The sequence below is a fragment of the Ramularia collo-cygni genome (genome assembly GCF_900074925.1).
Source record: "Ramularia collo-cygni strain URUG2 genome assembly, contig: RCC_scaffold09, whole genome shotgun sequence".
Lineage (NCBI taxonomy): Eukaryota > Fungi > Ascomycota > Dothideomycetes > Mycosphaerellales > Mycosphaerellaceae > Ramularia > Ramularia collo-cygni.
The window spans coordinates 763,829-788,093 of NW_019716263.1; the positions used below are offsets into that span (position 1 = coordinate 763,829).

The 24,265-nt window shown below is 52.7% G+C and overlaps 7 protein-coding genes; 2 read left to right on the forward strand and 5 right to left on the reverse strand.

The window, feature by feature from the left end:
* Positions 1-781: 781 nt before the first annotated feature.
* RCC_06398 (uncharacterized protein) lies at positions 782-4,890 on the reverse strand (the record flags this gene model as incomplete). XM_023771661.1 has 3 exons in its annotated part: positions 782-1,021; positions 1,089-1,780; positions 1,833-4,890. 3 exons carry the CDS (start codon positions 4,888-4,890, stop codon positions 782-784), a joined length of 3,990 nt encoding a protein of 1,329 aa, XP_023627429.1.
* An 849-nt stretch (positions 4,891-5,739) lies between these two features.
* Positions 5,740-7,816, reverse strand: RCC_06399 (related to Ca2+-transport (H+/Ca2+ exchange) protein; the record flags this gene model as incomplete). XM_023771662.1 has 5 exons in its annotated part: positions 5,740-5,897; positions 5,954-6,392; positions 6,457-6,990; positions 7,100-7,725; positions 7,813-7,816. The coding sequence occupies 5 exons, from the start codon at positions 7,814-7,816 to the stop codon at positions 5,740-5,742; spliced, it is 1,761 nt and encodes a 586-aa protein (XP_023627430.1).
* Positions 7,817-10,747: 2,931 nt separating this feature from the next.
* RCC_06400 (uncharacterized protein) lies at positions 10,748-11,751 on the reverse strand (the record flags this gene model as incomplete). XM_023771663.1 has 2 exons in its annotated part: positions 10,748-11,433; positions 11,487-11,751. 2 exons carry the CDS (start codon positions 11,749-11,751, stop codon positions 10,748-10,750), a joined length of 951 nt encoding a protein of 316 aa, XP_023627431.1.
* Positions 11,752-12,663: 912 nt separating this feature from the next.
* On the reverse strand, positions 12,664-15,912 carry RCC_06401 (probable Phosphatidylethanolamine N-methyltransferase; the record flags this gene model as incomplete). XM_023771664.1 has 4 exons in its annotated part: positions 12,664-14,101; positions 14,157-14,644; positions 14,697-15,490; positions 15,705-15,912. The coding sequence occupies 4 exons, from the start codon at positions 15,910-15,912 to the stop codon at positions 12,664-12,666; spliced, it is 2,928 nt and encodes a 975-aa protein (XP_023627432.1).
* Positions 15,913-18,147: 2,235 nt separating this feature from the next.
* On the forward strand, positions 18,148-19,913 carry RCC_06402 (related to feruloyl esterase B precursor; the record flags this gene model as incomplete). XM_023771665.1 has 4 exons in its annotated part: positions 18,148-18,511; positions 18,563-18,698; positions 18,748-19,791; positions 19,841-19,913. 4 exons carry the CDS (start codon positions 18,148-18,150, stop codon positions 19,911-19,913), a joined length of 1,617 nt encoding a protein of 538 aa, XP_023627433.1.
* An 891-nt stretch (positions 19,914-20,804) lies between these two features.
* Positions 20,805-21,686, forward strand: RCC_06403 (uncharacterized protein; the record flags this gene model as incomplete). XM_023771666.1 has 3 exons in its annotated part: positions 20,805-21,041; positions 21,099-21,349; positions 21,428-21,686. 3 exons carry the CDS (start codon positions 20,805-20,807, stop codon positions 21,684-21,686), a joined length of 747 nt encoding a protein of 248 aa, XP_023627434.1.
* Positions 21,687-22,023: 337 nt separating this feature from the next.
* On the reverse strand, positions 22,024-24,015 carry RCC_06404 (related to ubiquitin-activating enzyme homolog UBA2; the record flags this gene model as incomplete). Its single annotated transcript, XM_023771667.1, has 1 exon — positions 22,024-24,015. One exon carries the CDS (start codon positions 24,013-24,015, stop codon positions 22,024-22,026), a length of 1,992 nt encoding a protein of 663 aa, XP_023627435.1.
* Positions 24,016-24,265: the final 250 nt, after the last annotated feature.

Sequence of the window (24,265 nt, forward strand, 5' to 3'; positions counted from 1 at the left end):
GAGTTGTGTTTCCACTCCTCCTCCCATCCGAGTCATTTTCATCTGAAACCATGCTTCAGATCCTCGTGGATCTGCAACGTCACCTAGACCAGGAACAAGCATCTTCTTTATGAAGACTTCCGATGGCTGGCGATGCAAGACTATTATTACAGCATAATCTATTGATGAGCTTATGGCTCGTATACCTCCGTCGTATCTCCTCTGCGGCAAGCACTTCTCCTACATGCACGATGTGCACGATCAGTCTTTGAATCCAGACACTTGGTCGGAACTGGCGTGCCTCTCCGTTGCATGAATGTGTTTGCTCGGTCCAGCGGCTGTAAGATGCGTCGGGAATCTATTTGTCACCTGCAGATGAAGCTCAGAGCGTCAGAGATACGCCAGTCGGTTCTGGTCTGTCTGACAGTTTCTCGCGGCACGCGCGGGACGCTCACGACTTCACGAAGACGACACGATGGGCGGCAGATGAAACTTGTGTTACTGCTGTCTTGATGATCTTTCCCACGAGTCGCCCGGTATGCTTGGTCTAGCAGCCTCTCGATACGCCACGTTGAGAAAGTGGTGAAGAAGGTGTGTCATTTCATAATGCTGCTTTTCTGTGATAAATCAATCCAGTTGATCCTTCTGAATCGCCCTCTGCCGCTGTCACAGTCCTTGCAACTGCTTCTTAAGCCGAGAGAGTCGAAACCCATTGCCCCCGCTGTGCAGCACTGCACTCGACTCTGCTACCGATAGCTCTGCCGTACCGATAGAATCCGTCCTGCCGCTAGAGATGAGAAGTTCAAAAATCATTACCCATGAATCCAGGCTCCTGCCCTCCACGGTTGAAGAAGGTAGACTTCTCCCTCTCGTAGTACCGCGCCGCGACCTCGTCTTCATCGTCGTCCTCGTCCTCGTCCGGGAAAATGAAACCTGGATTACCATCGTCATCGTCCTCGTTTGGACCGAAGAGTTTAACCAGGTCCTGGACCGAACGAGGACCTACCTTGGTCTCCTGCATGACCTTGTCGATTTCTGCCGTCTGCAATCACGAATGTCAGCAAATTTGTCTATCTCTCTCTCAGGTGCAGCGTTTTGATGCTACTGACCTTCCTCTCCTTCACAGCGAACATGGCTGCATCGATGGACTGCTTAACGCAGAGGCGCGTGAGGCGGGTCTCGTCCGTCTGTCCGATGCGGAACACTCTGCAGAATGCCTGCTGCTCGACCGCATCGTTCCACCAGGGATCCATAAGGATCACACGAGAAGCGGCAACGATGTTGAGCCCGAGACCGCCGCACTTCAGCGACATCAGCATCACGCGCTTAGTTGAATCCTCCGCGAACTCCGCAAGGGCTTTCTCGCGGGCAGTGTGCGACATATTGCCAGAGTACTTCAGGTGACCCCAACCCTCACCTTGACACACCTTGGCCATGATGCGAATCATTGGCAAGAACTGGGTGTAAACGATAATCTTGCAGTTTGGTGATTCGGCGAGCCAGGTGAGGATTTGCGCCTTGCAAGCCACGGTCTTCGCACTTGGTAGAACTCCGCCAGATTGTCCAATCCAGTCAAGTGGTTCGTTCTTCGTCTTCTTCTTCTTGCCATCGTCTTCTGAAGCACTACGGCCAGTCTCGGTGCCGTGTGACGCGACGGGGGTCGGCTTCTTGGGAAGCATCTTCACCGCAGTGAACTGCTCCGCACACTGGCTRCATCGCGCTGCGGGGCGTCCAGCGCGAGCTGCGGCGTGCTGCAAATCTAGCATACAAGCTTTGCAGTAGATGTGATGGCAAGAAGTGACTGGAGAATGTTAGTATAAAGCATGAAACCGCTCAATTGAATTGGAACTCACTGTGTGCATCGAATGGCTCTTCACGGCAACCGCAGCATTTCATGCGATCATTGATGGCACCCATCTCATCCGATTCAGCGGCCGAATGCAGATACTTCTGAAAAGGATAGGTCTTGCCGTGCTTCTTGCCCAGGTCAAGAATCAATCCACCAGAGGTGGTGGAACCTCTAGGGACAACATCCACGTCAACACCCGCGTCGCTAGCATCCGCTGCCTCTCCAGAATTCGCAGTAGCAGTAGCAGCTGCTGCCGCCTTTACTGTATGTTCATGTAGCACGTGGCGGAGCTGCTCAAGAGTTTTGAGCTCATCCTGTGTGTGCCCTGCTGTCTCTTGAGTGATTTCCTCAAGCTTCTCAAAGTCCTCTCTCTCCAGTAGATCGAGTATGGTGTCTTGAATGAGCAGGACGTGAGAGCAGATCTGTCGAAGTCGCAGCAGCATTGTCCAGATGTGCGTGTACTGAGCCTGAGAGGGCATTACGTCTTTCTTGACGATGGTATTGATGCGTTGGATGAACCTCTGCTTCACAATCTCATACACGGTCCGCTCCACTGCGTTGAACTCCAGGAAGATGGTGTTCTGCTTCGGCGTGGGGAGATCCAAAAGACGAGCACCGAACAGTGTATCCTTGTGCGTGCGGCGAATGATGATCTGCCGGAGGAACACACCGAGCTTCTCAGAGCCTGTGGGGTCGTTCGCAGAGCAGAAGTTGGCTTGGAAGGTCCTCATACTGCCAGTGTGGGGATGACGCAAGAACTTGAGGTATGKATACATCTCAGAGATGCCATTCACAAGGGGAGTGCCGGAGATCGCCCAGTAGTACTCCGATTTCAGCGCACGGCATGACATGCTGGTGTGTGAGGTGTGGTTCTTGATTTGTTGCGCTTCGTCGAGAACAACTCGGAGGAATTTGATTTCGTGGAACACACCTTTGTTTTCTTCGAAATGCTGCTTCCACCAATCTGCCTTGCCGCGGTCGGTGGTGATCTCAGCAGGAACTTCTGCCTTGGGGTAACTCTTACCGAGCTCGGTGTAAGTGGTCAAGCAGATGTCGACWTCCATGATGGCTTCTTTGATATTCGCTTCAGTTCCAGGCTGCTTGTAGCCTGCACGATGTTGAATGACACGCTGAATGCCATGCTTCTTGTTCTCACTGCGAGTCATTGCGAATTTGGTGATCTCGGCATACCACTGGCTGATCAAAGCAGGGCTCGCAACAATGAGAGTGCATCTGGGCTGGCCCTGCTTTGGCTTGCCATTGATGATGTTCGCGATCATCTGAATGGTCTTCCCGAGGCCCATTTCGTCGGCAAGGATACCACCGCGTGGATGAATCGTCTCGTTCTCGCGCCTCCTCATGAATGCAACACCCAGAACTTGGTAGTGCTTCAGGGTGCACTTCATACCCTTGAGCTGCCATCCAGTCCCGTCCTTTGAGGGCTTGCAGCTTCCTTGACCAGTGAAATCCTTCAAGCTGTCTTCCAGGAACTTCTTATCGCCCGCAGCTGCAGATTTATCGTCCTGTGGCACGGATGCGATCAGATCTCTCAAAGCATGGTCTTTTCGATTGGTGTTTGCCTTGAAACCGGGCTGATTGGAGTGTCCGGCGACTGCTGCCGCATCTCTGAAAACGTCCGGGCCATGCATCATGGATTTGACGTTTGATATCTGGTGGGAAGGTTGCTTTCTACCCGATTTGGTCTTTTTTGACTGATTGCTAGGTGCCGGATCCACGCCGCTTTGCATAGCCCTCAAGGTACGTTCTACGTCCTCATTGCTGAGAGCTTTACCGTTCTTGCCGGCCCCCAAGGAGCGTCCAGTGGGCGCTTTGGGCTTCTTCCCTCCCTTTTTGGTTGGGGGAGCCATGGCGCCAGGTTCATCCGCCTTACGCTTGCGCTTGCGAGTCTTKACGCTGTTGGTGAAGAAACCGTCAGTCGCCGTGCCGTCTTCGCTGTTTGGAGCGTGCGAAGCTGGAGACCTAGCCAGGGGTGTTACAAAGAGCCCTTCAGACTCGCCTTCTTCGTCGGAGGAAGGGTCTTGCTCAAAGTGCTCGTCAGTGACCAATTTTCGCAGCCTAGCATTCYCCTTCGCTTGGGCCATAAGAAATGCAACATCGCTCTCGATATCGCTCGTATTGGCTCGTTTCTTGAGCAGATGCGCGGCTTTGAGAGCCTCAAACTCACTTTGCTCGGGTTGAACGTCTGCACTGACTCCAACATCGGAGGGAGCAAAGACGTCTGAGACGCTCTCGTCTGCACCGAGCTGGGAGGATGTGTTGGAGGGTACGCTGACAGCTTGTGCTGCCTGCTTCTTGGCGAACTGTCTGGCGAGGCGGACCTGCGTAGCCTTCAATTTTTCGCGGTTGGCTTGACCGGGTGGTATTCCCAGATCCTTCGCTTTTTTCTTGTTTCCGAGCATGGAGCGTCCGAGATTGATGGGACGAACGCTCTCGGCCGGCGTGACGTCCATTGAACCGCTGAGATCCGCTAGAGCAGCACTGTGAGCGCTCTCGATCTGCGAGACATCCACCAAATCGCCGAGGTCCGCCGGAGCAACATGCTGAGCACTCTCCACAGGCGAGATGTCATCCGAAACGATGGGATCCACGTTGGGATACTCAAAATCGCCGTGCTGAGAGCTCGCAGGCTCTAATTTTGGAGCGTCCTCGCCGAAATCGACTTCACCGAGCTCACCGAGTCCATGGATCTCACCGAAGGCGTTGAGCATGTCCAGGTCCAAGTCGCCTGTCATGCTGGGCATGACTTCGTCGGCGTGGTGAGGTGTTGCAGCGAGGTTTTGTCCGAAGAAGTTCTCGCCGAGATCGAGCATTTGGTCGTTTTCCGTCATGTTCACGTTTTCTGATATGCTGGGCTCCAAATCAGTGGTCTCAAGAGCGTTGTTCTCAGGGAGAGCCAATTCTGACAGAGCGAAAGTCTGCTCAGCTTGGTCAATTTGGTGGCCGCTATTGGCCATTTCGGTGTCGTCTGTGAAATTGAGCCCCGTGTTGGTGAAATTGTGGCCATCGGGCTCCTGAGGAGCCGGATCTTGGCCGTCGGCCATGGTGGAGTGTATGGGGTGTGTAGATGATGGAAGGGAATGATGGATGATGGGGGTTTGTGTGAAGGGGAGGTAGGTGGTTGTGGTAAGAGAGAGGGTTTGGATTGAGAGTGAGAGGTAGTTATATGGGAGTATGAACGCACGGATCAACGAGCTTGTGATTGATGAAGGGACTGAGTGAGGTGTTGGCGAAGTGAAGTCGCTTGGAGATCTCGTCTCTATCAGGATCCCGACTTTCATAGGCGTGCCGCATACGCCATGAGCTTGGTATGCCGTTGATCCACGGAGATCGAAAATCTTAGATTTCGGCGTCAAGTAGGGGGCGGCATTTGCGCTGAAGTGGATGCGATGCATTTTCTCACATGACGCAGAACCACCATTTCCCTCGCAAAGAAGTCCAACCGCCCTGCTATCGGATGAAAGCCTCGACCTCTAACACTCAGGTCGGGTTAGGACAGTTGTTTGATACAAATTCTTGCATATTTTCCTCGCCTGGCCTCCGTGCCCTCGTCACTTCGACTTCGACAGGATATTCTGACCGCCTGCTAACGGGGAGATTGGCCAATCTTTAGGTCCGTGATAGGWGAGTGAGAAGTGAAAAAAGGAAGACGACCAACCATCGTGCAGAGACAGTAATCGTTCTGCGGTATATAGATGTCCTCCACTTCTTCACATACGTCCCATCTCATGTTTAACTCGCAGCCTGGGTATTTTGGACAGTCCTGGTCTAGCTGCCACTGTCTTCACTTCCGCACCTAAACGCCTCGCTCAAAATTCCCAATCAATAAAATCCTGCCATGGGGTCAAAAATGTGTAGAGAACACAAATAAAAGAAGAAAAATAGAGGGTCCATCAGCTTGTCTCAGTCGGGTCCGGTGGAGCCGGGTAGTAGAAGGCGGCAATGGCAATGATGGCATAGAGTAGCATCAACATGACGCCTTSGAGCCAGTGGCTCTTGCCGTCATTGATGAGGTAGTTGACGAGCCAGATGCYGAGAACAAGCACGACGACTGTGAACGATTTGTTAGCGTCTGCCAGAAAGGTTGAAGTGATGAAGAGGACTCACCAAGGAAACCATCAAAGTTCAAGTCCAGCGTGTTGGGTCCGACTCCCCACCATTGCAGCATGACCATAATTGGCAGTACTAAGAGCGCAATTTGTAGAGAAGATCCAACAGCTACGCCGATAGACAGATCCATCTTATCCTTGATGGCTACTGTCACGGCGGTGGCGTGTTCAGCGGCGTTTCCGACGATAGGCAGGAGAATCAAGCCGACGAACTCTTCCGAGAGAGCACCTCCTTTGGTAACCGCGTCGATGGAGCTGACCATGTACTCGGCGCAGAGGGCGATCAAAACCGTGGCGATGGCAAGGGTCACAAGAGCACCTAAGACGGACACCGAAGGCGTCTCTTCTTCCTCTGGCTCTTCGTGCACAATGTTCTCCTGGTTGATACGACCGCCAGCCATGGCGGCTCCCGATGCTGCTCCAATCATGGCAATACCCTGATGCGCGAGATGGTTAACTAATGTTCAATAGAGGGATACGCATTTCAAGATGAAGACTGACTTTGCTTGCCTCGCCGGCGTCCTTCTTTCCTGTCGATCGCTTTGGAGTCTTCTTGCTGGGTTCATTGTACATGGTCGAATGTGTGCGCAGCTGAAAGTACAGGTAGCACCCGTAAACAATGAGCAAAAGTACAGAGGTTCCGCGAGAAGCTGGCGTGACGCCCTTGTCACCCGTGCTCGCAAATTGAGCAAACGCCGTTGGGATAATGAGACTTCCAATCGCCAGAGCGAGCAGAGATGCGGCGGTCTGTGCGACTGTGAGGTTGAAGTGCTGCTCCGATCGGTTTATTCCTCCCAGGAAAAAGCACATGCCCAGTACCAACAGCAAGTTGGACAACATGCTTCCGACAAGGGATGTCTGGACAATCACCACTTTGCCCTGCACGAGCGCAATGATACTGACGATGAGCTCGACTGCGTTTCCGAAGCTGGCGTTGAGCAACCCTCCCAGGACTTCGCCGATGTAGAGCGCGAGCTCTTCTGTTGCGAATGACAGGATGGCCGCTAATGGGATGATGGCTAAGAAGTTGATCACCTGGCGAGCGTATTAGCGGTTGATGAGTGGAAAACGCAGAAAGACGAAGCTAGTATGGCAGATATGTCGGCGCCACATTTGCAATCCTGCTCCGCGACCCATCACTTACGAAGACAACAATCTTGTTCACGCCAGCATAGTTAAGAGCAATGCCAACGGGCACGAAGATGAGCAGAACATTGATCCAGCTTCCCATGACGGCCTTGAATTGCTGCATGACAGGAATGGGCGGGTACTTCTTCTTCTTTGATCGCTGTGTTTCGCTGTCCGAAGAGTCGATTTCCTCCTTGTCCTTCTTGTGGAACATGCCCATGAACTTGCCGCCCTTGCGATGTCTTGCCCCGTCATCAGTGGAGTTTGGGTTGGAGAGTTCTTGCTGTGGCTGCATATACTCTGGTTGTGAGTATTCTGGCAATTGTGCTCCTTCCGTTTCTCCACTTGGCTTCTCGCGCGAGCCCGAGCTCATGTTGCTGAGATCTCGGTCGTGTGGTGAATCTTGTGGGAATGTGCCCGCCTTTTGGGGCCTTCCGTAGTTGCCATCCTCTCCAGCTTTGTTGATTCGGTCATTCTCGCCCGGTAATACAGCGTCGCTCTCGGTGTTGGCGTGGTAGAGTGTGTTTTCCTCGTCATAACGACGGGTGGTTCTGCCAGCTCGTCCAAAGGGATTGTACGTCCTGTTGTCCGGATCGTCATTATGGTACCACGCCTGAGCACGCGCTTGTCGCTTGATGTGATCTATTTGGAAGCCGCCAGTCAGTACCATGTTGTCGACAATTTATATTGTTGATGTTGTCGAGCACTCGGGGTGAGGATGGAACTCACGCATGTCGGTCGCAAAGTGGCAGTTGTACGGCCGCTGCACAGCCTCGTTTGGTGAAGTTGGGGTTGGAGCACCCTTGTGGGAAGCTTCGTCGGTGAAGGTGGGGACCTCAGCGCGTCAATGGGGGGTTGAAGGCGTCAGTTTCCTGTTTCTCGTCGAGCGATCGGGTTGATGAGTATCAAAGTGTTAGTGTCGTGGCGAGAAGAGCCAATTCCGAGTGATGTCGGTGTTGTTTTCATGCGGCGGCTCCTTTAAATTAAAAGGTCGTTTGACGATACGCGCGATGTTCAGGCGATCGTATTGTGGCTGTGTCCTGTTTGCGCCACACACCTCGTCATTCACTCTGCACCACCTACAAGTAAAGTGTGATGTTTCAATTGTGGTAAGACTGGAGTGGATGGAATATGTTCGATACTCCCTCCTCCATGACATGGACAGGCCATTGTGACCTCGTGCCCAACAAACATGATGAAGCCGGCTCGTCATGGGGCGCACAGCGCTTCTCATTGGCACAAACCGGATTTGTGCAGGGCATCCAGACCACGTCGCCAGCGTCACCGACTAGTTTTGGAGGGATCTGCGCGCTGTTGTGGTCGGCAAAGAGGAGAATTGCGGCAACAAGGTGAGAATTGGCTGTGGTAGCAAGCTTTGCCTTGCCGCGACATTCAAGGCATGGCATTCCACTTGGCGTGATAATCCCGGTTCGTGCGACGGGTTGATCGGCCGGCTTCTCGCTGCACCCGAACGAGGTAAGCACAGCGTCTGGGTGTGGCGCAGATGCATACCAGTGACGACTCTACCAAACGCATTTCAGCTATACAGGCCATGGTCGCCACGAGGCGGTGCACAATCGTTCGAGATGAGCCTGATTGAGATGCGAAGCTGAGACACGAAGAAGCTTGGCTCGGTCTTGAGAAAGCTTGGAACGAACAGGCATGTGGCAATCCTTCGGAAGCAAAAACCCTTTTTGTTCCTTCACCAGCTGAAGAAATGGCATGTCTGCCGGGAAAGAGACTTGCGGAGCACTTCAAGTCGCAATCGTGGCGGTCAATCTGCATAAAAGGCCGCCCATCTCATCAATTCCGCCCATCTGCACTCATTCGTAAGACCACAATTCCCTCCCAAGATCAAACCCTTCAATCTCCGTACTCAACACATCATTCATTCCCCAATCCTTTCCTACCTCCTCCAACGTCTCCTCCAATCTAGCTTATCCTCCCAAATCCCCCAAAGGCTTTCCCAACTCTCGTATCCCATTCAGTCCCAAAACACAATAGGCACAAACGCTGTCGACCACCACCTTGTGATCTCCATGCACGACCGTCCAGCATACACCCGTTCGTTGCGCCTGTGGGCAGGGCTTGATGGGGAGGAGTTCGCCGTGAGAGCAACTGCACCAGATGAGTTCTTGGGTGCACATTCGTCTTTTCGTTTGGGTAATGATGTGAACTAGGGCGAGAAGTGTGGTTGCCTTGGTGCAGAGAGTTATGCAAGCTCAGCGAATGTTTGTGGTTGTGCTTGAGCAGCAAGCATTTGGCGAACGGGTTTTCGGTTTGGGTGAACTTGTTTGATGCGGAGCAAATGTAGGGTGATCAGGATCGAGAYGTTGAGTTTGGCTTTCCCTATTGTTGGCAAGACTGTTGATCGCAACCTTGAATGGCTTCGGAAAGTTGGCTGGAAATGGGTTCAGTTCTCTAGTTATCGTAGGGCGTCGCCGTCGGCGTTGTCGAGCATGAGGTGACTGTCGTCGCGACCCCAGGAGGCGCTGTAGTGGTCATAACTCCACCGACGCAGACCTGCAAAAGATCAGAGATGAACAAAGATTCAATMAAGTTTCTCGTCATGAAATCGCTTACATATCGACATTGTGGAGCAAACTTCCACTGCTTTGTAGTGGTGGTAAGGGTTTCGCAACCCTGGCAATCAATACTCTTGGTGCTAGTCTCCAGGAACTTCGTCCTTGTGCAGCCAATGCATCCTCCGGCATTCAGGGCTGTCATTGGGAACGGGCAAGTTGAATTGTTGTGAGCGGCGGTTGCGAAGGCTGTGAGGCACGCGAGGAGGATCTGGATGAGAGTAGCGAATCTTGCCATTTTGACTGATGGATGCTGTTTTGTTCAGAATGCGTAGCAGCGATGTAAAGGATGTCGTTTCGTAATATCCGCTCCGGAGATGGCGGTCCTAGTAGTAGATGAAGTTGTCAAAAGCAAAGGGATCGGGATCAAGCCGCTGGTTTGGAAAACTAAAGTAGACAAGGCAACCTGGAAGCATCGAAAAGTTCAACGGCAGTTGCAATATTCTTATATGAGCTACCTTGACTGCCGCTCGGGACACATCGCCGTTAGTGAACCCAACAGTAATACTACCTCCTTTTGCAAGTGCACGAACCTTGTGTTCAGTGTTTGGTAATGTCACATGGCGTGCATCTCAACGGCTTTTCGAAACCGTCTAAAGAACCAGAAATCTTCCCTCGTGGATTCTGTCTTGCCACGTCTTAACATACCTCCTACACGATGAATCCAAGCTCCCACGATTCGTGCACCACTCCAAATCTAGAGGAGCTCATGGCTGCCAGGTTCAACCCAGACACTCCCAAGCCAAACTCGATCTCGATTGAACTCAGACCCAAAAGTTCTCCGCATTGTGGTTGCTGACTCTGTGTCGGTATGGGAATAGAACGGACACCATGACGAGCAGGCTTTTCATCTCTGAAGCCTTTGTCTGCAGTTGTTGCGCTGAAACGAAGCATCTTCGAAAACCATCAGACGACAACATCCTGGCGTGCTGGCCTGTGTAAGACAATGCTTGAAATCAACGCGGAGGCTGATCTGATGGAATGCGGGAAGTAGTCGTTATGGCATAGAGATTCGCTACATGTATGCTTTCTCGTGAATCAAAAAGGTAGAACGGAGTCTTTCTCCAGCAAGCTTGCATTACTCAAAACTCTTTCGGAAGAGGGACCTTCAGATCGTGAAGCTCGTGCTCGTCGGCATCAAAGTCTCCAATTGGCGAGGCATCCAATTCTACCCTTTGAATCTGAAGCCCATGTGCGCCTTTCATAACCTGATATCTCTCCGCAAATGTGTGCATTGGTCCGGGCGTTGCGGTGTTCGATGAGTTGGAGGTCATTATGCTGCCATCTCTCGAGGCTGGCGGTCGAAGTGAAGCACCCATGGTAGGGTGAAGTGGACGTCCGTCTATGGAAGTGTATGGGTCGATGAGATCGTCTGGTAGGGGATACATGAGCTTCGGTGTTCGTGCTCTGTCTCTACGCCATAGCATCAAAGCCAGACAGCTGGCAATGAGTAACGGTATGCCAAGTCCAACTCCGAGGCCTGCCATGTCGCCAGGTGAGTAAATCGCGTTTGGGTTTGCGGTGGCCGCTGCGGTGACAGTGACTTTGGTTATAACGGCAGCCTGTGTCGTCGTCTGCGCCAGCGCACTGCTAACTGCAGGTTTGACGRGCGCTTCCAGCTCGCTCGGTCGAAGTRTGATGGCGCCCGTGGATAATGTAAATAGAGTTGAAGTCCTCCTGCAATTTGTTGAGTTCATCCCACACATGAACTTGCTTTCCTGGCCACCGTTTGTGCACGCGATAACAGGTATACTGGAGTTGCGGGAGACTATTTTGTGTCAGCGTGAGGCTCTCCGATGAATTATCTTTCCCAATACACACCCTCTCCACAGTGTTGACTACACTCTTTGCTGTTCCAGTCCTTGTCCGTACAGCTTCCTCTGCTCATAATCCCAGCTCCAAAGCACAACCCATTGTCCAAACATATTTGCGATGCATCGCAACATGATGCTTCCGATCCAGAACTGCTGCACGCAACATGATTTGATTCAGATCCATCCGGGTAATAGCAACTCTGCGCAGCGGTCGATGAAAGTAAAATAGAGACAAGCGCAACGATGCGCACGGAGTTCTTAAAGAGTGACATTGCCGGCATGACAGTAAGATAGCTTTTAAAAGAGTGCGAATGGCATTGAGTGGCCAAATCCGTTCGACGGCTGCCGTGAAGAGTATGATTGTCGAGGTGATGTGCACGCAAGAGGACGAGAAGCGAAGCAGATCAGAACACAAGCCTACTCTTGTCGACCACCAGGCCGCGGAGTGGACAGTCTGTCCCTTCTACAACTTGAACTAAGCCGCATGCCTGCAAATCATGGGCTCTGGACTCGTTTCACCTCGCCCGAACCAGGCCTGGCGCGAGAGCTTAAGCTTCGACATGAATTTCGGTATAGCCCTAGCGTCACCCTTTTCACAAGCCTGCCCGCGTGGCCAGGAACGGGTGGCGGTCGGGCTCAGAGGCCAGCAGCAAACGGACCACGGGTTCCGAAGCCAGCGTGCCAGATCACTCCGCAATTGGTATTGTGCATGAAGTTGCTGTGAGGAATGGGAAACTGATGTGTTTACTAATTGCGGAAGGAGGTTGCAGAGTGGGCGAGATTCCCCAAAGTTCCAAGCCCGGAAAGTCGGAGACGGAAGATCCCACGCCCGTATTCGGGAAATCGCTGTGAGCACATTCGGGAAATCGCAGTGAGCACGAGCACATCGCAATATCCATGCCGAATCTTATCCCCACCGAGTTTCAGCCTCACTCGGAGCATTCCGTACATCTCCATCTGGGTATGTTCAATGCCTGAAAACGTGACAGTTGGCCAGTGCTGTGCGGGTTGTAATAATGGACAGTTTCCTCTTGCTAGACAGTTTATGTACTCCATTCGACAAACATACAGCTTTGTGGTATCATCCGCCTTTATCAACAACGATTATCATCAAGCTTCCACCAGAACATGGCACGCTGTACATTCCCATCATTTACATGCTCACGTGCATCGGTGAGCTCCCATCACTGTGGCGTCGTCGTTCCAGTCTTCATACTGTATGGCCTGAGCACATTCTTGGCATTGCAAATACGCCATGCCAGGTTCCTCACATTGCCATCGGCCTGGACGACTTCAGGTGCGAATTCGATCCCGAACATCTGGTGGACCGCATACMCGACTCTTTTGGCATACTTGCCCTCACGCTCCAATGTTGATCCAAAAGCTTCGTCCACACTGCGAGGCGCGACGTCCGGGTCCCGGTCGAAGCAGTTTTGCACGATGGGGAGGACAGCTTCTTCAACCACGCTTCGGACGAGACGCTGGTCTACCTGGACTTCTTCCTCGTCGAAGCGGTCGATCTTGATCTCGAAGGGTAAGGATATGGCCATGACGTTGTGCTTTCCATCGTGGTGATATCGGAATTCGAAAACTCCCTGAGTCCACCACAACTTGTCGCCAGAGAATTCAATCTCTCCAGATAAGAAGTCTTTGTCTGATCCGTCTGTGCGTTTCGCTGCTGGCACTTGTTGTTCTTCCACTAGGATTCCCTCATCAGCTCTGGAGATGTCGAATGCACCTTTGTTGGTCGCAGTCCAGCGACCCTGGCATCCAATCTTGGTGACCTCTCGGGATGCATTGTCACCGACTCGGTAAAGACCAATCCAGTCTTTCTTGCTGTGGTTCAGAGGAGCGGTCCACCGTACCTTGATCGGTGCGCCGTACTCCACTACCATGCGTTTGAAACTGTCCGTTCGCTTCAGTGGCTTCTGCCCTATCTCGCCTTCCCTCCCGCTAGGTACGACTTCCTCGGACTTGAAGTCGGGAAGAGAAGTATCAATCACAAGAGAGTAGTCCACTGGGTCGAAACCGGCAAGATCGGGAGTCAGTCGAGTGATACTAACTCGCGCAGGGAACTGCTTAAACAAAGTTGTGGAGTCCTGGACGAAAGTGCTGAAGCCAGCGGCGAGTTTGGGACCAGCGGCGTCGATGAAGTCCTCCAGCGAGTCGAGGGTCTCGTCCAGGACACGATCCACGCTTCCTTGCCACTTGGATAGAGGTGCAGGCAGAACACGTTGAAGGTTCTTGGAAACACCTGATGTTTCGCGAAGTCCTTGTCGGTACAGCTTCTGCATGTGAGGCTTCTCCACAAATTGAATAAAGCAGAGAGTCAATGTATGGCTCATGAGCGCCAGGAAGAACATTGACTTGCTCCAGGTCATGATGGCAACACCCCATACACCAGCCAAGCCGATGGTCCGCTCGGGGTTGTTCAGGAATCGGTAGATGCCTCCATAGGTGAGCTTGGGCGCGCGGTCCGGGAAGAAGAAGTCGCCAAAGAACCAGCCAAACTCGCCCAGAGATTCGTGGATGCTGGAGATGGTCCAGGCCTGAAGTGAGATTAAGGCAATTCCAATGACGTGTCTCAGCAGCGCCATGCTATATGTCCAGTCGTCAGGGAGGCTATCACAAGGTCAGCATTGAAGTCGTGAGGTTGCAGAAACATTCTAGTACTCACCCATACATCTTCCACGCGGCACAGATGAAGCTGGTGTAGCACATTGTCATGCTGATATGGTACGTTCCCTTCCACTGACGCCAGGCCTCCTCGGTGCTTTCACCGTACTTGACAAAATGGCGAGTCCACCATTTCTTGTTGGACTGTCTATCGAGAATAAAGCCGATCCCGATGGAGTACCACAGTCGCCAGATGATCGCGTTGAAGACGAAGAATGCTTGCCATGGCCGTGTTGATGGCGTAAGAAGCGCCATGCTGTAGATGTAGACCTGAAGGAGGATGACCGATACATCCGTCACACGATGCATATCCACATTCTGGAGTCCAATGAGGTTGTGTACTGGCGAGGGCCGGTCGCTGGAAGCAAKCGGAGGAGCTCCATTGACATGCCCAGCACTCATCAATCGAGTGCTGTACTGTGGCCGTTTCACAGGTGAGTCCGAATCGGCACGTTTCAGTGGTGCGGGCGAGTTGTAAGTCCTCTCAATCTACTCCATGTCAGCCAGTCCGTCTGAGCACACACGCTTGGAAGAAACTTACATGCGGGTTCTCAACAACCGTTAAGAATACAAGTTGCGCTGCGTGGGCGATGATTGAAATGAACAGAACCTTGTAGCTTGCAGCCATCATGGCAATGCCATAGAAACCCACGTAGCCGATCGAGTACATGGGATGTGGAGCAAGCTCAAAAACTCCATCGAAAGTCAGGTCCTGGTCGACGAGGTAGAAGAAGTCACCCCAGTACCACGCAAAGTCCTTGACGACTCGGTGTGCATCGAGCTTAACCCATAGGTTGAAGCCGATCAGAGCCACGCCACCAATCCAACGCGCGGCGGTCATGAAGTACATTTCATTTGCAGGACGACCACCGCACGCATAGGCAAAGAGGCAGTACGAGGTGAAGTCAGACATCAGAATCAGGTCTACAACTCGGCGGAAGAGCAGCCAAGTGTTATACTCGATCGGGGCTTCTTCGAACGTATAGTCCTTGGGAATCTTGGCTTCCATTTCGTTCTTGAGGAACTTGTAGAGGGCAGGACGGGGATTGTTGCCGCTTTTGGGGTTTTCGAATATCTTYGTCTTCTTGGCCCAGCTCACGAGGCGGTTATGATGCGACTGGTTGTGCAGCAGCCATCCAATGCCAAAGTTGTAACACCATCGCCAGAAGAGGAAGATCACGGCGAAGACGGGAATTCGTAGTTGCTCTGGGAGGATGTACATGAGGAAGAACTGGCCACCCAAGGCCACCACAATGGCAATGTCGGAAGCGTTCTTTGGTTGCATTGGGTCGAACAGCTGGGAGACCATGTCCTCGGTATGAGGCACGGTGAAGACTAGACATGGAAGTCATCAGCGCTGTTGGGTTAGAAAATTGGTCTGGAAGCTAGTCTGGAGGCGCGCAGTGTTGGTATGAGAGGGAATCTCTGTTACTGTTCACCTGTCTAAGGTACGTTGACAACATCACTGCTGCTGCTGCTGCGGCTGCTGCTGCTCCAGCCGCCAGCCCGACGTTATGCTTCGCCAGCCATTGGGAGTACATGTACTCACCCTTGCCATCTGGAGTCCGTCCATACGTCTTCTTGTCCTTTTCGTCCTTGCCATTGTTGGCCTCTTGCTGGTTCAATGCCTTGACGGCTTCGTGGGCTGATTCCGAGGATGAGGCCTGTTGCGGGGCATCCGGCTTTTGAAGGAGTCGTTCGCGAAGTCCGGACGCGTCGACTCCGGAGCCATTCGGCATGTTGTTCGAGTCGGTCATCGTGTTCCGGTGTAGTTCCAGGGCGGCATCGGGTTGAAGTCGATGTTCAAGAAGGGAAAAGGTTGAAGAAAGCGGGGCGTAAGATATATCTCAGCACCAAGCACATGCACAAGACAAGACAAGACAAAACAAGTGGAACCCTCCAGCAACCCACCTCGTTCGTTCCCAGGCCCACCCGCGTCACAAGGTTTGGGCTACATCATTGGCCTGCTCCGCAGAAGCTCTGCTTCAGCAAAAGCAACAGGTGAACGTGATGTCGCTCGCTTCTCGCTGCTGATGCAAAGCCGTGAAGGCGTCTCGGCGTGCGCAGGCAGCGTCAGGCATGGATGGAACAATGACGGAGCGATGGTCCTTGCTTGCAGGTCACAAGTTATGCTTTCTCGCTTGTCCACTGCCCGAAAGAAGTCTCGAGAATTTCAACCACTCCCATTCATTATTCACGCCGCAATGCGGACTACAAACTACAAAGAGGACCCGTGGCCGCCATGCTCCGTCTCATAGGTCTCCATTCCTCCGGACACCATCATTGTTGACCATTTGCTTCTTCCCTCACAGCTCGATCCGCMGCTACGACAAGTCGCAGACTTCTGCCAATGCGCGCGTTCCAGCGACATCTGTCACGGACCGTCTACCTCGATACCTGCCCCAATGAGCGATTATCAAATGCCTCTCAACCGTTTCCACTACAGAACTCCACCATACAGCTCTTTGTTGGCAATGCATGGCCGAAGCTTGGGCCCCATGTTCTCGGCGCTGCGGCATGAGAAGCAGTAGTGCTTCCAATGCCTCGAACCTCTCTCTACATCTGGTATCCGCGGCGATCTCTGGAGTCACGGGAAAATGTCTCACCTACTGAAAGCGAACCTCTAAAAGTTATGGCCCTCCGCAACCAGCGGCGCAACATTGTCAAGCTTTCTGTGCCTGGAACCTGAGTGATGAGGTGGGCAGTCACTTTGACGTGGGCTGCATCCCAAAACACTAACGACTCATGACATGCAAAGGCCGGTCCGCCGGTCCGCCGGAAATAATGTATCTTCCAGCTGTCTTGCCAGYCAAAAGCAGCCATCATATCGTAAATTAGGCGACCTTCAAGTAGCGGACCTGGCCCACACACTCTGGACGCAGCGTTGTGTTGGATCTCGCTGGTAGTCTCGCGGATATCGTCGACGAGGATGATGGCTACGCCCCCCTCCCGACACCTTCGCTTCAACAGACGAGCTCGTGGGAGTAACATTACGCATGTCATTGGCAGCCGCTTGCCAGACTAGCACAGGACAGCTTCCCGTTGCTAAACGGTGCATCCCACCCGCTTTGGAAGCTAAGGTTGACGACATGCGTATATTGTGTGGCCGCTGCTGCATGTGGCTGGTCTTGAGGAGCACTCCACGGCCGCGTACGCATGTATTTGACTGGAAAGTGTGCAGATATATTGACGAGCAGCWCATTCCCGACCTCTACGCTTGTCGGCGCTTGAAGCAGTCAACACACGTGAGGTTACTTTAGGCTCGCAAGTGTGGTTCGCGATCCTTCCGGAAGAGGAACAGAACTATGGTGGATGCTGAAGGCAAGTGAAATGGAAATAAGCCTGGGTGGCGAGCCGCTTCAACGTATTCCATCGCAGTAGGTATGATCTCTCTTTCCCTCTCCTTCCTACGTCTTTCCTTGCCAGCGCCGAAGAGCCTGAATGTTGCATTTTCAACGCCTTCCACTCTCCCTCGTCGTTTGGCATTGCAATATCTAGATCATTCCAGCAGCGTTCGAAAAAAGAAACTTTGCAGCAGCCTCCGCTTGGTCCCGATCTCGCTGGAGAACGGAGTTTCCGGGATCGCAGACCTTCGACTGGAATTTCTTCCGATAGGAAGCGGCCTGCAGCTTCGAACGATGTCTTGTGTGGGGTTGTAATTCGAGCAGTCAAGATCCGGATCCGCCTGCAGATCACTGTCGCTATGGTACAGCTGCCTCGCGCATCGAATCGAAATCGACGAAAACCAGACCGACACTCTTTGCGCACTGCTTTTGACTGGATTGGCTCAGATCCTTGCTAGGCCGTGGCCTTTCATAGGAGGGAAGGGAAGGCCACGTGAGCGCCCGCGCCGGCACAAATATTGCCGAATCTCGCTTGCAGCGTCCCGACGTACCGAATGGCTGTACATCTACCATTCGTGCCCACCTGAACAATTATGGACCACTCGATTGCTGTATACCTCCACATCACAGAGGTGGTGCTAGGTTTCGATGCTGTGTCGTATCTCACGGGCTTACAGCCTGCTTGTCGCCTGGGCTCTCCTGATCAACATATCAACCGGATCGACTGTTCGCCATCAGAGTTTCAGGTCACGATGCCTTTCCTTCGCTCCCGAGACTCACATTCAGCATTCCCGACGTACGATTCTGGAGTATGTTACCGCTGGCACGAACCTGACCCTTGACGATAACGATTCGTCTTGCAAACGCCCAAGCCAAGTAGTGGCTACGGATATCTGCCGGGTGGCACTCTCTGTTGCGACTACCCATCGGTCGAGTATCACTTTCGAGCTTTGGCTTCCTGATCAGTGGAGCGGACGTTTTCTTGCAACTGGGAATGGCGGTGTAGATGGATGTAAGTAAAGGCATCAGTCCATACACTGGGACTTGCTGATTCTCTAGCAAGGTATCAAGTATGAAGATCTTGCATACGGTAGCAGCAATGGCTTTGTAACCGCAGGTGCGAATAATGGCCACAATGGCACGACCCTTGTTACTGCGCTCGAAAACGAGGATGTCCTCGTTGACTTTTCCTATCGATCGTACGTGGCACTTTGTTTCTCATCTATACTTTGTCGCTAACCTCCCAAGTCTACACACAACTGCAGAGGTTGGCAAAGAGTTGGCGAAGCAGTTTTACGGGCAATGCCACTCAACGTCTTACTATCTAGGCTGCTCCTTGGGCGGTCGCCAAGCAATTGGCGCAGCAGACAGATTCCCGGATGACTTCGACGGGATATTTGCAGGCGCGCCCGCAGTTGACTTCAACAATTTGTATTCCTGGAGAGCGAGCTTCCCACTCGTCACTAACAAGTCCGACTCGGATCCTGTGATGGCAGAGACCTGGAAGGCCCTGGTCCACGACAGTGTCCTTAGTCAATGCGATGGACTTGATGGCGTTATGGATGGCATTATCGAGGATCCGACTCTGTGCAACTTCGATCCTTCCCTGCTGCTATGCTCCGATTCGCAAGACACGGGGTGCTTGTCGCCTGCTCAAGTCAACACAGTCAAAGGGGTGTACAGCCCATACACCTATCCGAATGGCACGCTCATCTACCCGGCCTTACAACCCGGCATGGAGATCGCTGCATCAGCAGGTTTACTATCCGGTCAGCCATTCGCGTATTCTGTGGACTGGTTCAAATATGTCATTTACCAGAACGCCAGCTGGGACCCATACACTTATAGCACGAAAGACGCTGCAGTAGCCAGTTTGAAGAACCCAGCCGACATCCAAACTTGGCCCCAGGATCTGGCTGCTTTCCGCAATCGCGGTGGGAAGCTGATCATGACGCATGGCCAGCAGGACCATCAGATCAGTAGCTATCAGTCTCCACGACTCTACGAACGCTTGCGAGAAGGTAGCGGGTCTAGCTATCGGGAGATGGACAATTGGCTTCGCTTCTTCCGCATCTCGGGCATGAATCACTGTAGTGCTGGGCCAGGTGCGTGGGTTATGGGACAAGGTGGCGGAGCAAGTGCCACGGGGATTGGTTTCGATCCTGAATCGAATATCCTGGCAGCTCTTGTGCAGTGGGTAGAGGGTGATGAGGCTCCTGAAACGATTCTGGGTACGAAGTTCGAGAACGACACTGTTTCAATGGGTCGGAAATTTCAAAGGAGACATTGCAGGTGGGTTCTGTCGGATCCCAGCTTTGGCTCTGCGCTAACTCGTCGACAGGTGGCCCTTCAGGAACGAGTATGTTGGTGGGGACGCTTCGGATCCTGCGAGTTGGAATTGCAGGCAACCATGAACGCTGGGAAAAGTGACGATGTGGGAGGCAGGCGAAATGAAGGTTGCTGAGTGTCCTCGCACCGGAACGATGAACACACTCACGAACATGTAGCTGTGGACACGAGAGGGATACACTTTTCGGAGAGATTAGTGCCTTTAAACGATTTCACCTCACGTATTGTGTCGTTGCTACTCCGATGACTTGTTCACGACGACACTACTCCGAAGTTCGACACTGAACACTACCCCTGCTAACGATTTCTCATGCTCTCACTGAGAGACTTGTATCAGGGAGAGAGTCTCAAATTTCGCATCGGCTTTCATGCTCTCACGTTTACGAAAACAAGCACGAGGACCTCCACGATCGATCTGTGCTTGGGGAGCGAACTTACATCATGCTGGWCGTCTAATGCCGCTGGACTCATTACCCCAACCCTAACCCTATCAATGTCAGCTTTGCACAGCCCCTTACCCCACAGTTCGCACCGTCCGTTTCTATTTCCAGCCCCTCACTCACCTGCTCCACATTTCTGATCAACGCCAAAGTCCACGGTCCACCAGCTGCTGATCAGAGGCAGACTGGCAACAACCATCTGCCATCCGTAACACCTGGAAGCATAAGCCGATTAATAACTAGACGCCAACAGGATTTCCTGCATACCACATCGATTTCTCACTACTAAGTATAGGGAGGGCAATCCAAGGCGCAGTCGTTTCCATGGCGTCGGCGGCAGTGTTTTAAGCTGGTGCCTGAAGGATTCGCATCCCCGACAAATACACCCAAGTAGCTGAAGGGCATGTAGGCAGTCGTTTTCCAATTTCACTACATCTCCCCGCGGTCTCACAAACACATTGCAGTCTTCATCAAACACTCTCATTTTCATCATTGCCAGTATCCCGCAGATTTCCTATGCCCGATTGCAAAGACTGCAAATTGTGCAGATTGAACCAGCTCTACATCCTCAATCACGATAGCAAGAAGAGCATTTTCAGCAGATACAACAACAAGAAGAACATCTCCAACAACGACAAATCGACAACCATGGCTCCCATCAGCGACTCAGACCGAACCCTTCGTGTCCTCAACGCCTGGCTATGGATTCCCGCATTCGCCCTCACTCTCGCCTATGGGATCACCGCCAACGAGGTAAAGCCCACCACCTTTTATACAAACAACACAGCCAGTTGACAGATATCTCCACAGGTCGTCCTCCCCCTCGGCATCATCCCAATGTCCTTTTCGGCCATTAGCACTCTCATCCACCTGAACCCCCCCTCCGCGAACCCAGCGAATAGAATTCTGACCGTCAGAGGAGGCCTTAGCGCCTTTTCAGACTTTCTGATCGCATCCTTTCTCCTGGGCCTGTTGATCCCTAGTTGGATCCTTTGTGCCGATGGATACAGGAGCTCCATGATGCTTGGAGCATATGCCACAGTTCCACTAATGATTGCCTTGTCAGTAGTCCCCAAATCGAACGCTCCCTTTTTTCATTTCAACAACAACACAAAACTGACAGTCAGTCCCTTGAACAGTTCCACCCACTCCTACTTCGTCCTTCGCGCTTTTGGCTATTATATGCTATCTCCCAGCAAGAAGACTTGCCCACATTGTAACGGCGATTTGACTCTCAAGCAGCGCGCCATGTCTGAGCACTCTGGCACCAGCCATAGCAGCAAGGAGTCATATCATGAAGTCCAGGATCGCGAAGCAATGGCGGGACTGGAGAGTGAAGATTACCGCGAGCCAAGGGCCAGCACTGATGATGAGAATGAGCGTCTTATCGTGAACTGAGCTGTTCCATCTACCTTCACCGGGGAAAGCAACAAACGACGAGCAACAAGCCAGAAGATGACACGACTGTCTTTACAACAGGGTGGGTGGCATTACAGAGGCGTTGAGGCATGTTAAAGGAAATGTACAAGACAGAATATTTCATAGTGCATTTACAGCAAGAAGTTATCGTCCACCCCATATCTCTGGACTGCAGAGACTTTTCTCCTCATCTTCGTCATGGGAGCTTATTGCGTAACTTCGTCGTTCTCCCCGTGCCGTGAAGGACCAAATGCAACGCCATTCCATGCAAGACTTCCCAGTAAACGCCGTGCCGAAGCAATAGTACAAGYGTATCTCAATCCAGAAGAATGGTGCCGTCGTCATCAATCACCAGCACCTCATCATTGGTAGCCTTGGCCTTTTTCGTGCCGCCATCAGCCTCGATGTCATCCTCCGCTCCGCGTTTCCGCTTGGAGCCTGCAGGAACGCTCGTAGCAGCAGCAGTGGGAGGCGCGATGGCCAGCCCAGCAGCCGAGAGATCGCTATTGTCATCCTTCTTGATTGGTTTAGGTGGCAAGATGATCGTGTCAGGCACGAGCGCAACCTTGTCAGTACCCTCCAATGCCTTGCTACTGACACTCAGCATGAGGTCCACCTTTGGTTCATCGCTGTCGTCAGTGACTGTGATGAAACCAGTACCCTTGCCATCTATGCCCAACTCCTTCAGCGGCTTCTCGAGATTATCGTCGAGATCTGGGTCGTAGATCATGCCAATATCCGCAGTGATCGAGAAGTCCTCGTAGTTTAGCCGTAGCTTGAGTAGCTCCACAAGCTCTTGCAGTGTCGTGGTACCGTCTTCTGCAATAACGAGCTTGGCGTAACAGGGCGAGCAGACCGGGCAGTCCGGACGAGGCGATGAAAGACCTTCACTGCTGATGATGCGATCTGTGTGTTTCGATGTGAGGAACACCATTTTTGACCCGCCCAGCTTGAGATCGCTGCCGTCAACTGCCTGCGCGTTTGCAGATGGCTTCCTGTTTTCTTTGGGAACCTGACTTCGGATGATCTTGAACGCTTGCATCACACACAAGCTGGCGGTAAGCGCATTTGATGTGGCAATCGCTGGAATGATGTTACCCGCCATTTGCTTAATGTCCCACTCGCTCTGTAGTGGGATTCCAAAGGCTTGGGAGCGAAGGTTGGCGGCGGCCGTCACAAAGTCCAGCGTGTCCTTGTCGTCCTTGTCAAATTCGATCGAGGTCTCTCCGGCTTTGACACGCTCGCACAGCACACCGATGCTATAACAGAACACCTTCATGTTGTCCTGCAAGGTCCACACAGCTTGATCCTGCTTGGACAGCTCAAGACCATGCTTCGCCGGACTCTTGTCGATATTGGTCTTTGACCAACTGAGTGTGGTTGGTGGTGGCCGACTTGTCCACATCTCCGTCATCGACCGCAGCCGCTCGATGTCGTCGTGGAAGACCAAGTTAAACACCTTCTCCGCGAAATCAGACTTGCCCATAAGACTTCTTATGTTCTTCAGCGCTTCGGCCTCTTCCTTTAGCTTGGCCACCTCCTCCACGTTGTCATGCTCGGTGACTGCCACATCTGTCGACTCGTCGTCCTCACTCGCCCCAAAAAGCTCTGGCAGGAGGTATGACTTTGCCCAGACTATGCAGTGAATGGGTTGTGATGGTGTTGATCGGATGGTGCAGATCGGGTAGGATTTTTGCACCGGCTTCTCGTTGCAGTCGTAGCACTCGGTGACTCCCTTGCGGATGGCCTGGACCTGACCATTGAAACCAGTAGTTCCGCTCTCGATGAGTGGCACATCTGCGGCCAGACACATACGGTTCACATGGCGACGTGCAGCCAAGTTGTCTAGCGCATTGAAGACGAGGTCGAAGCCCTCGAAGAACTCGACGTTGTATTGGCTGTCGTAGATTGAGGCAAAGTGAGCATCGATGTTCACTGACGGGTTGAATTGGCTGACGGTCTCTTTGGCGACAGTGGCCTTTGGCTTTTTGATATGCTGCTTGCGGAACAGGAATTGGCGGTTGAGATTGCTGAGGTCGATGGTGTCCAGATCCACCACCACAATCTCTGCTTTGCGGGTGGGGGCTACAGGCGCAGTTTGGGGCTCCGTCGCACCTGCCTGCTGCTGCTGCTGCTGTTCCTGTGTCGGTGGCGCACGCCATCCACTACCGAAGCCGCAGCACACGAGGTTCTTGAGCAGTTCGCAGCCAATACCGCCGGCGCCGACCAATAGCACACGGCTCTCCTTGATACGCTTAGTAAGAGGAATGCCGAGCGACTGTGCGATGCCGCGATCACGACGCTGCATGCTGGCGGTGGCGTAGATGAATATCGAAGAAGTGGTCGTGACTGGCGCGTGGAGGTGTTTGTTGTAGTGGTAGAGGCGGTTGTTGAAGTGCGGTGGTCCGTCGAAAGTGACGCGTTTGTTGTGGACGTGCAGGTGCGACACGTCAGGGATCAGGCCTGCGAAGGAGGTGAAGTCGGCGGTGCATGTGCGCGGGCGCAAAAGGCAGTGAATGAATGTGAGATGGACGCTCGTTTAACCTCACGAAGGAGAC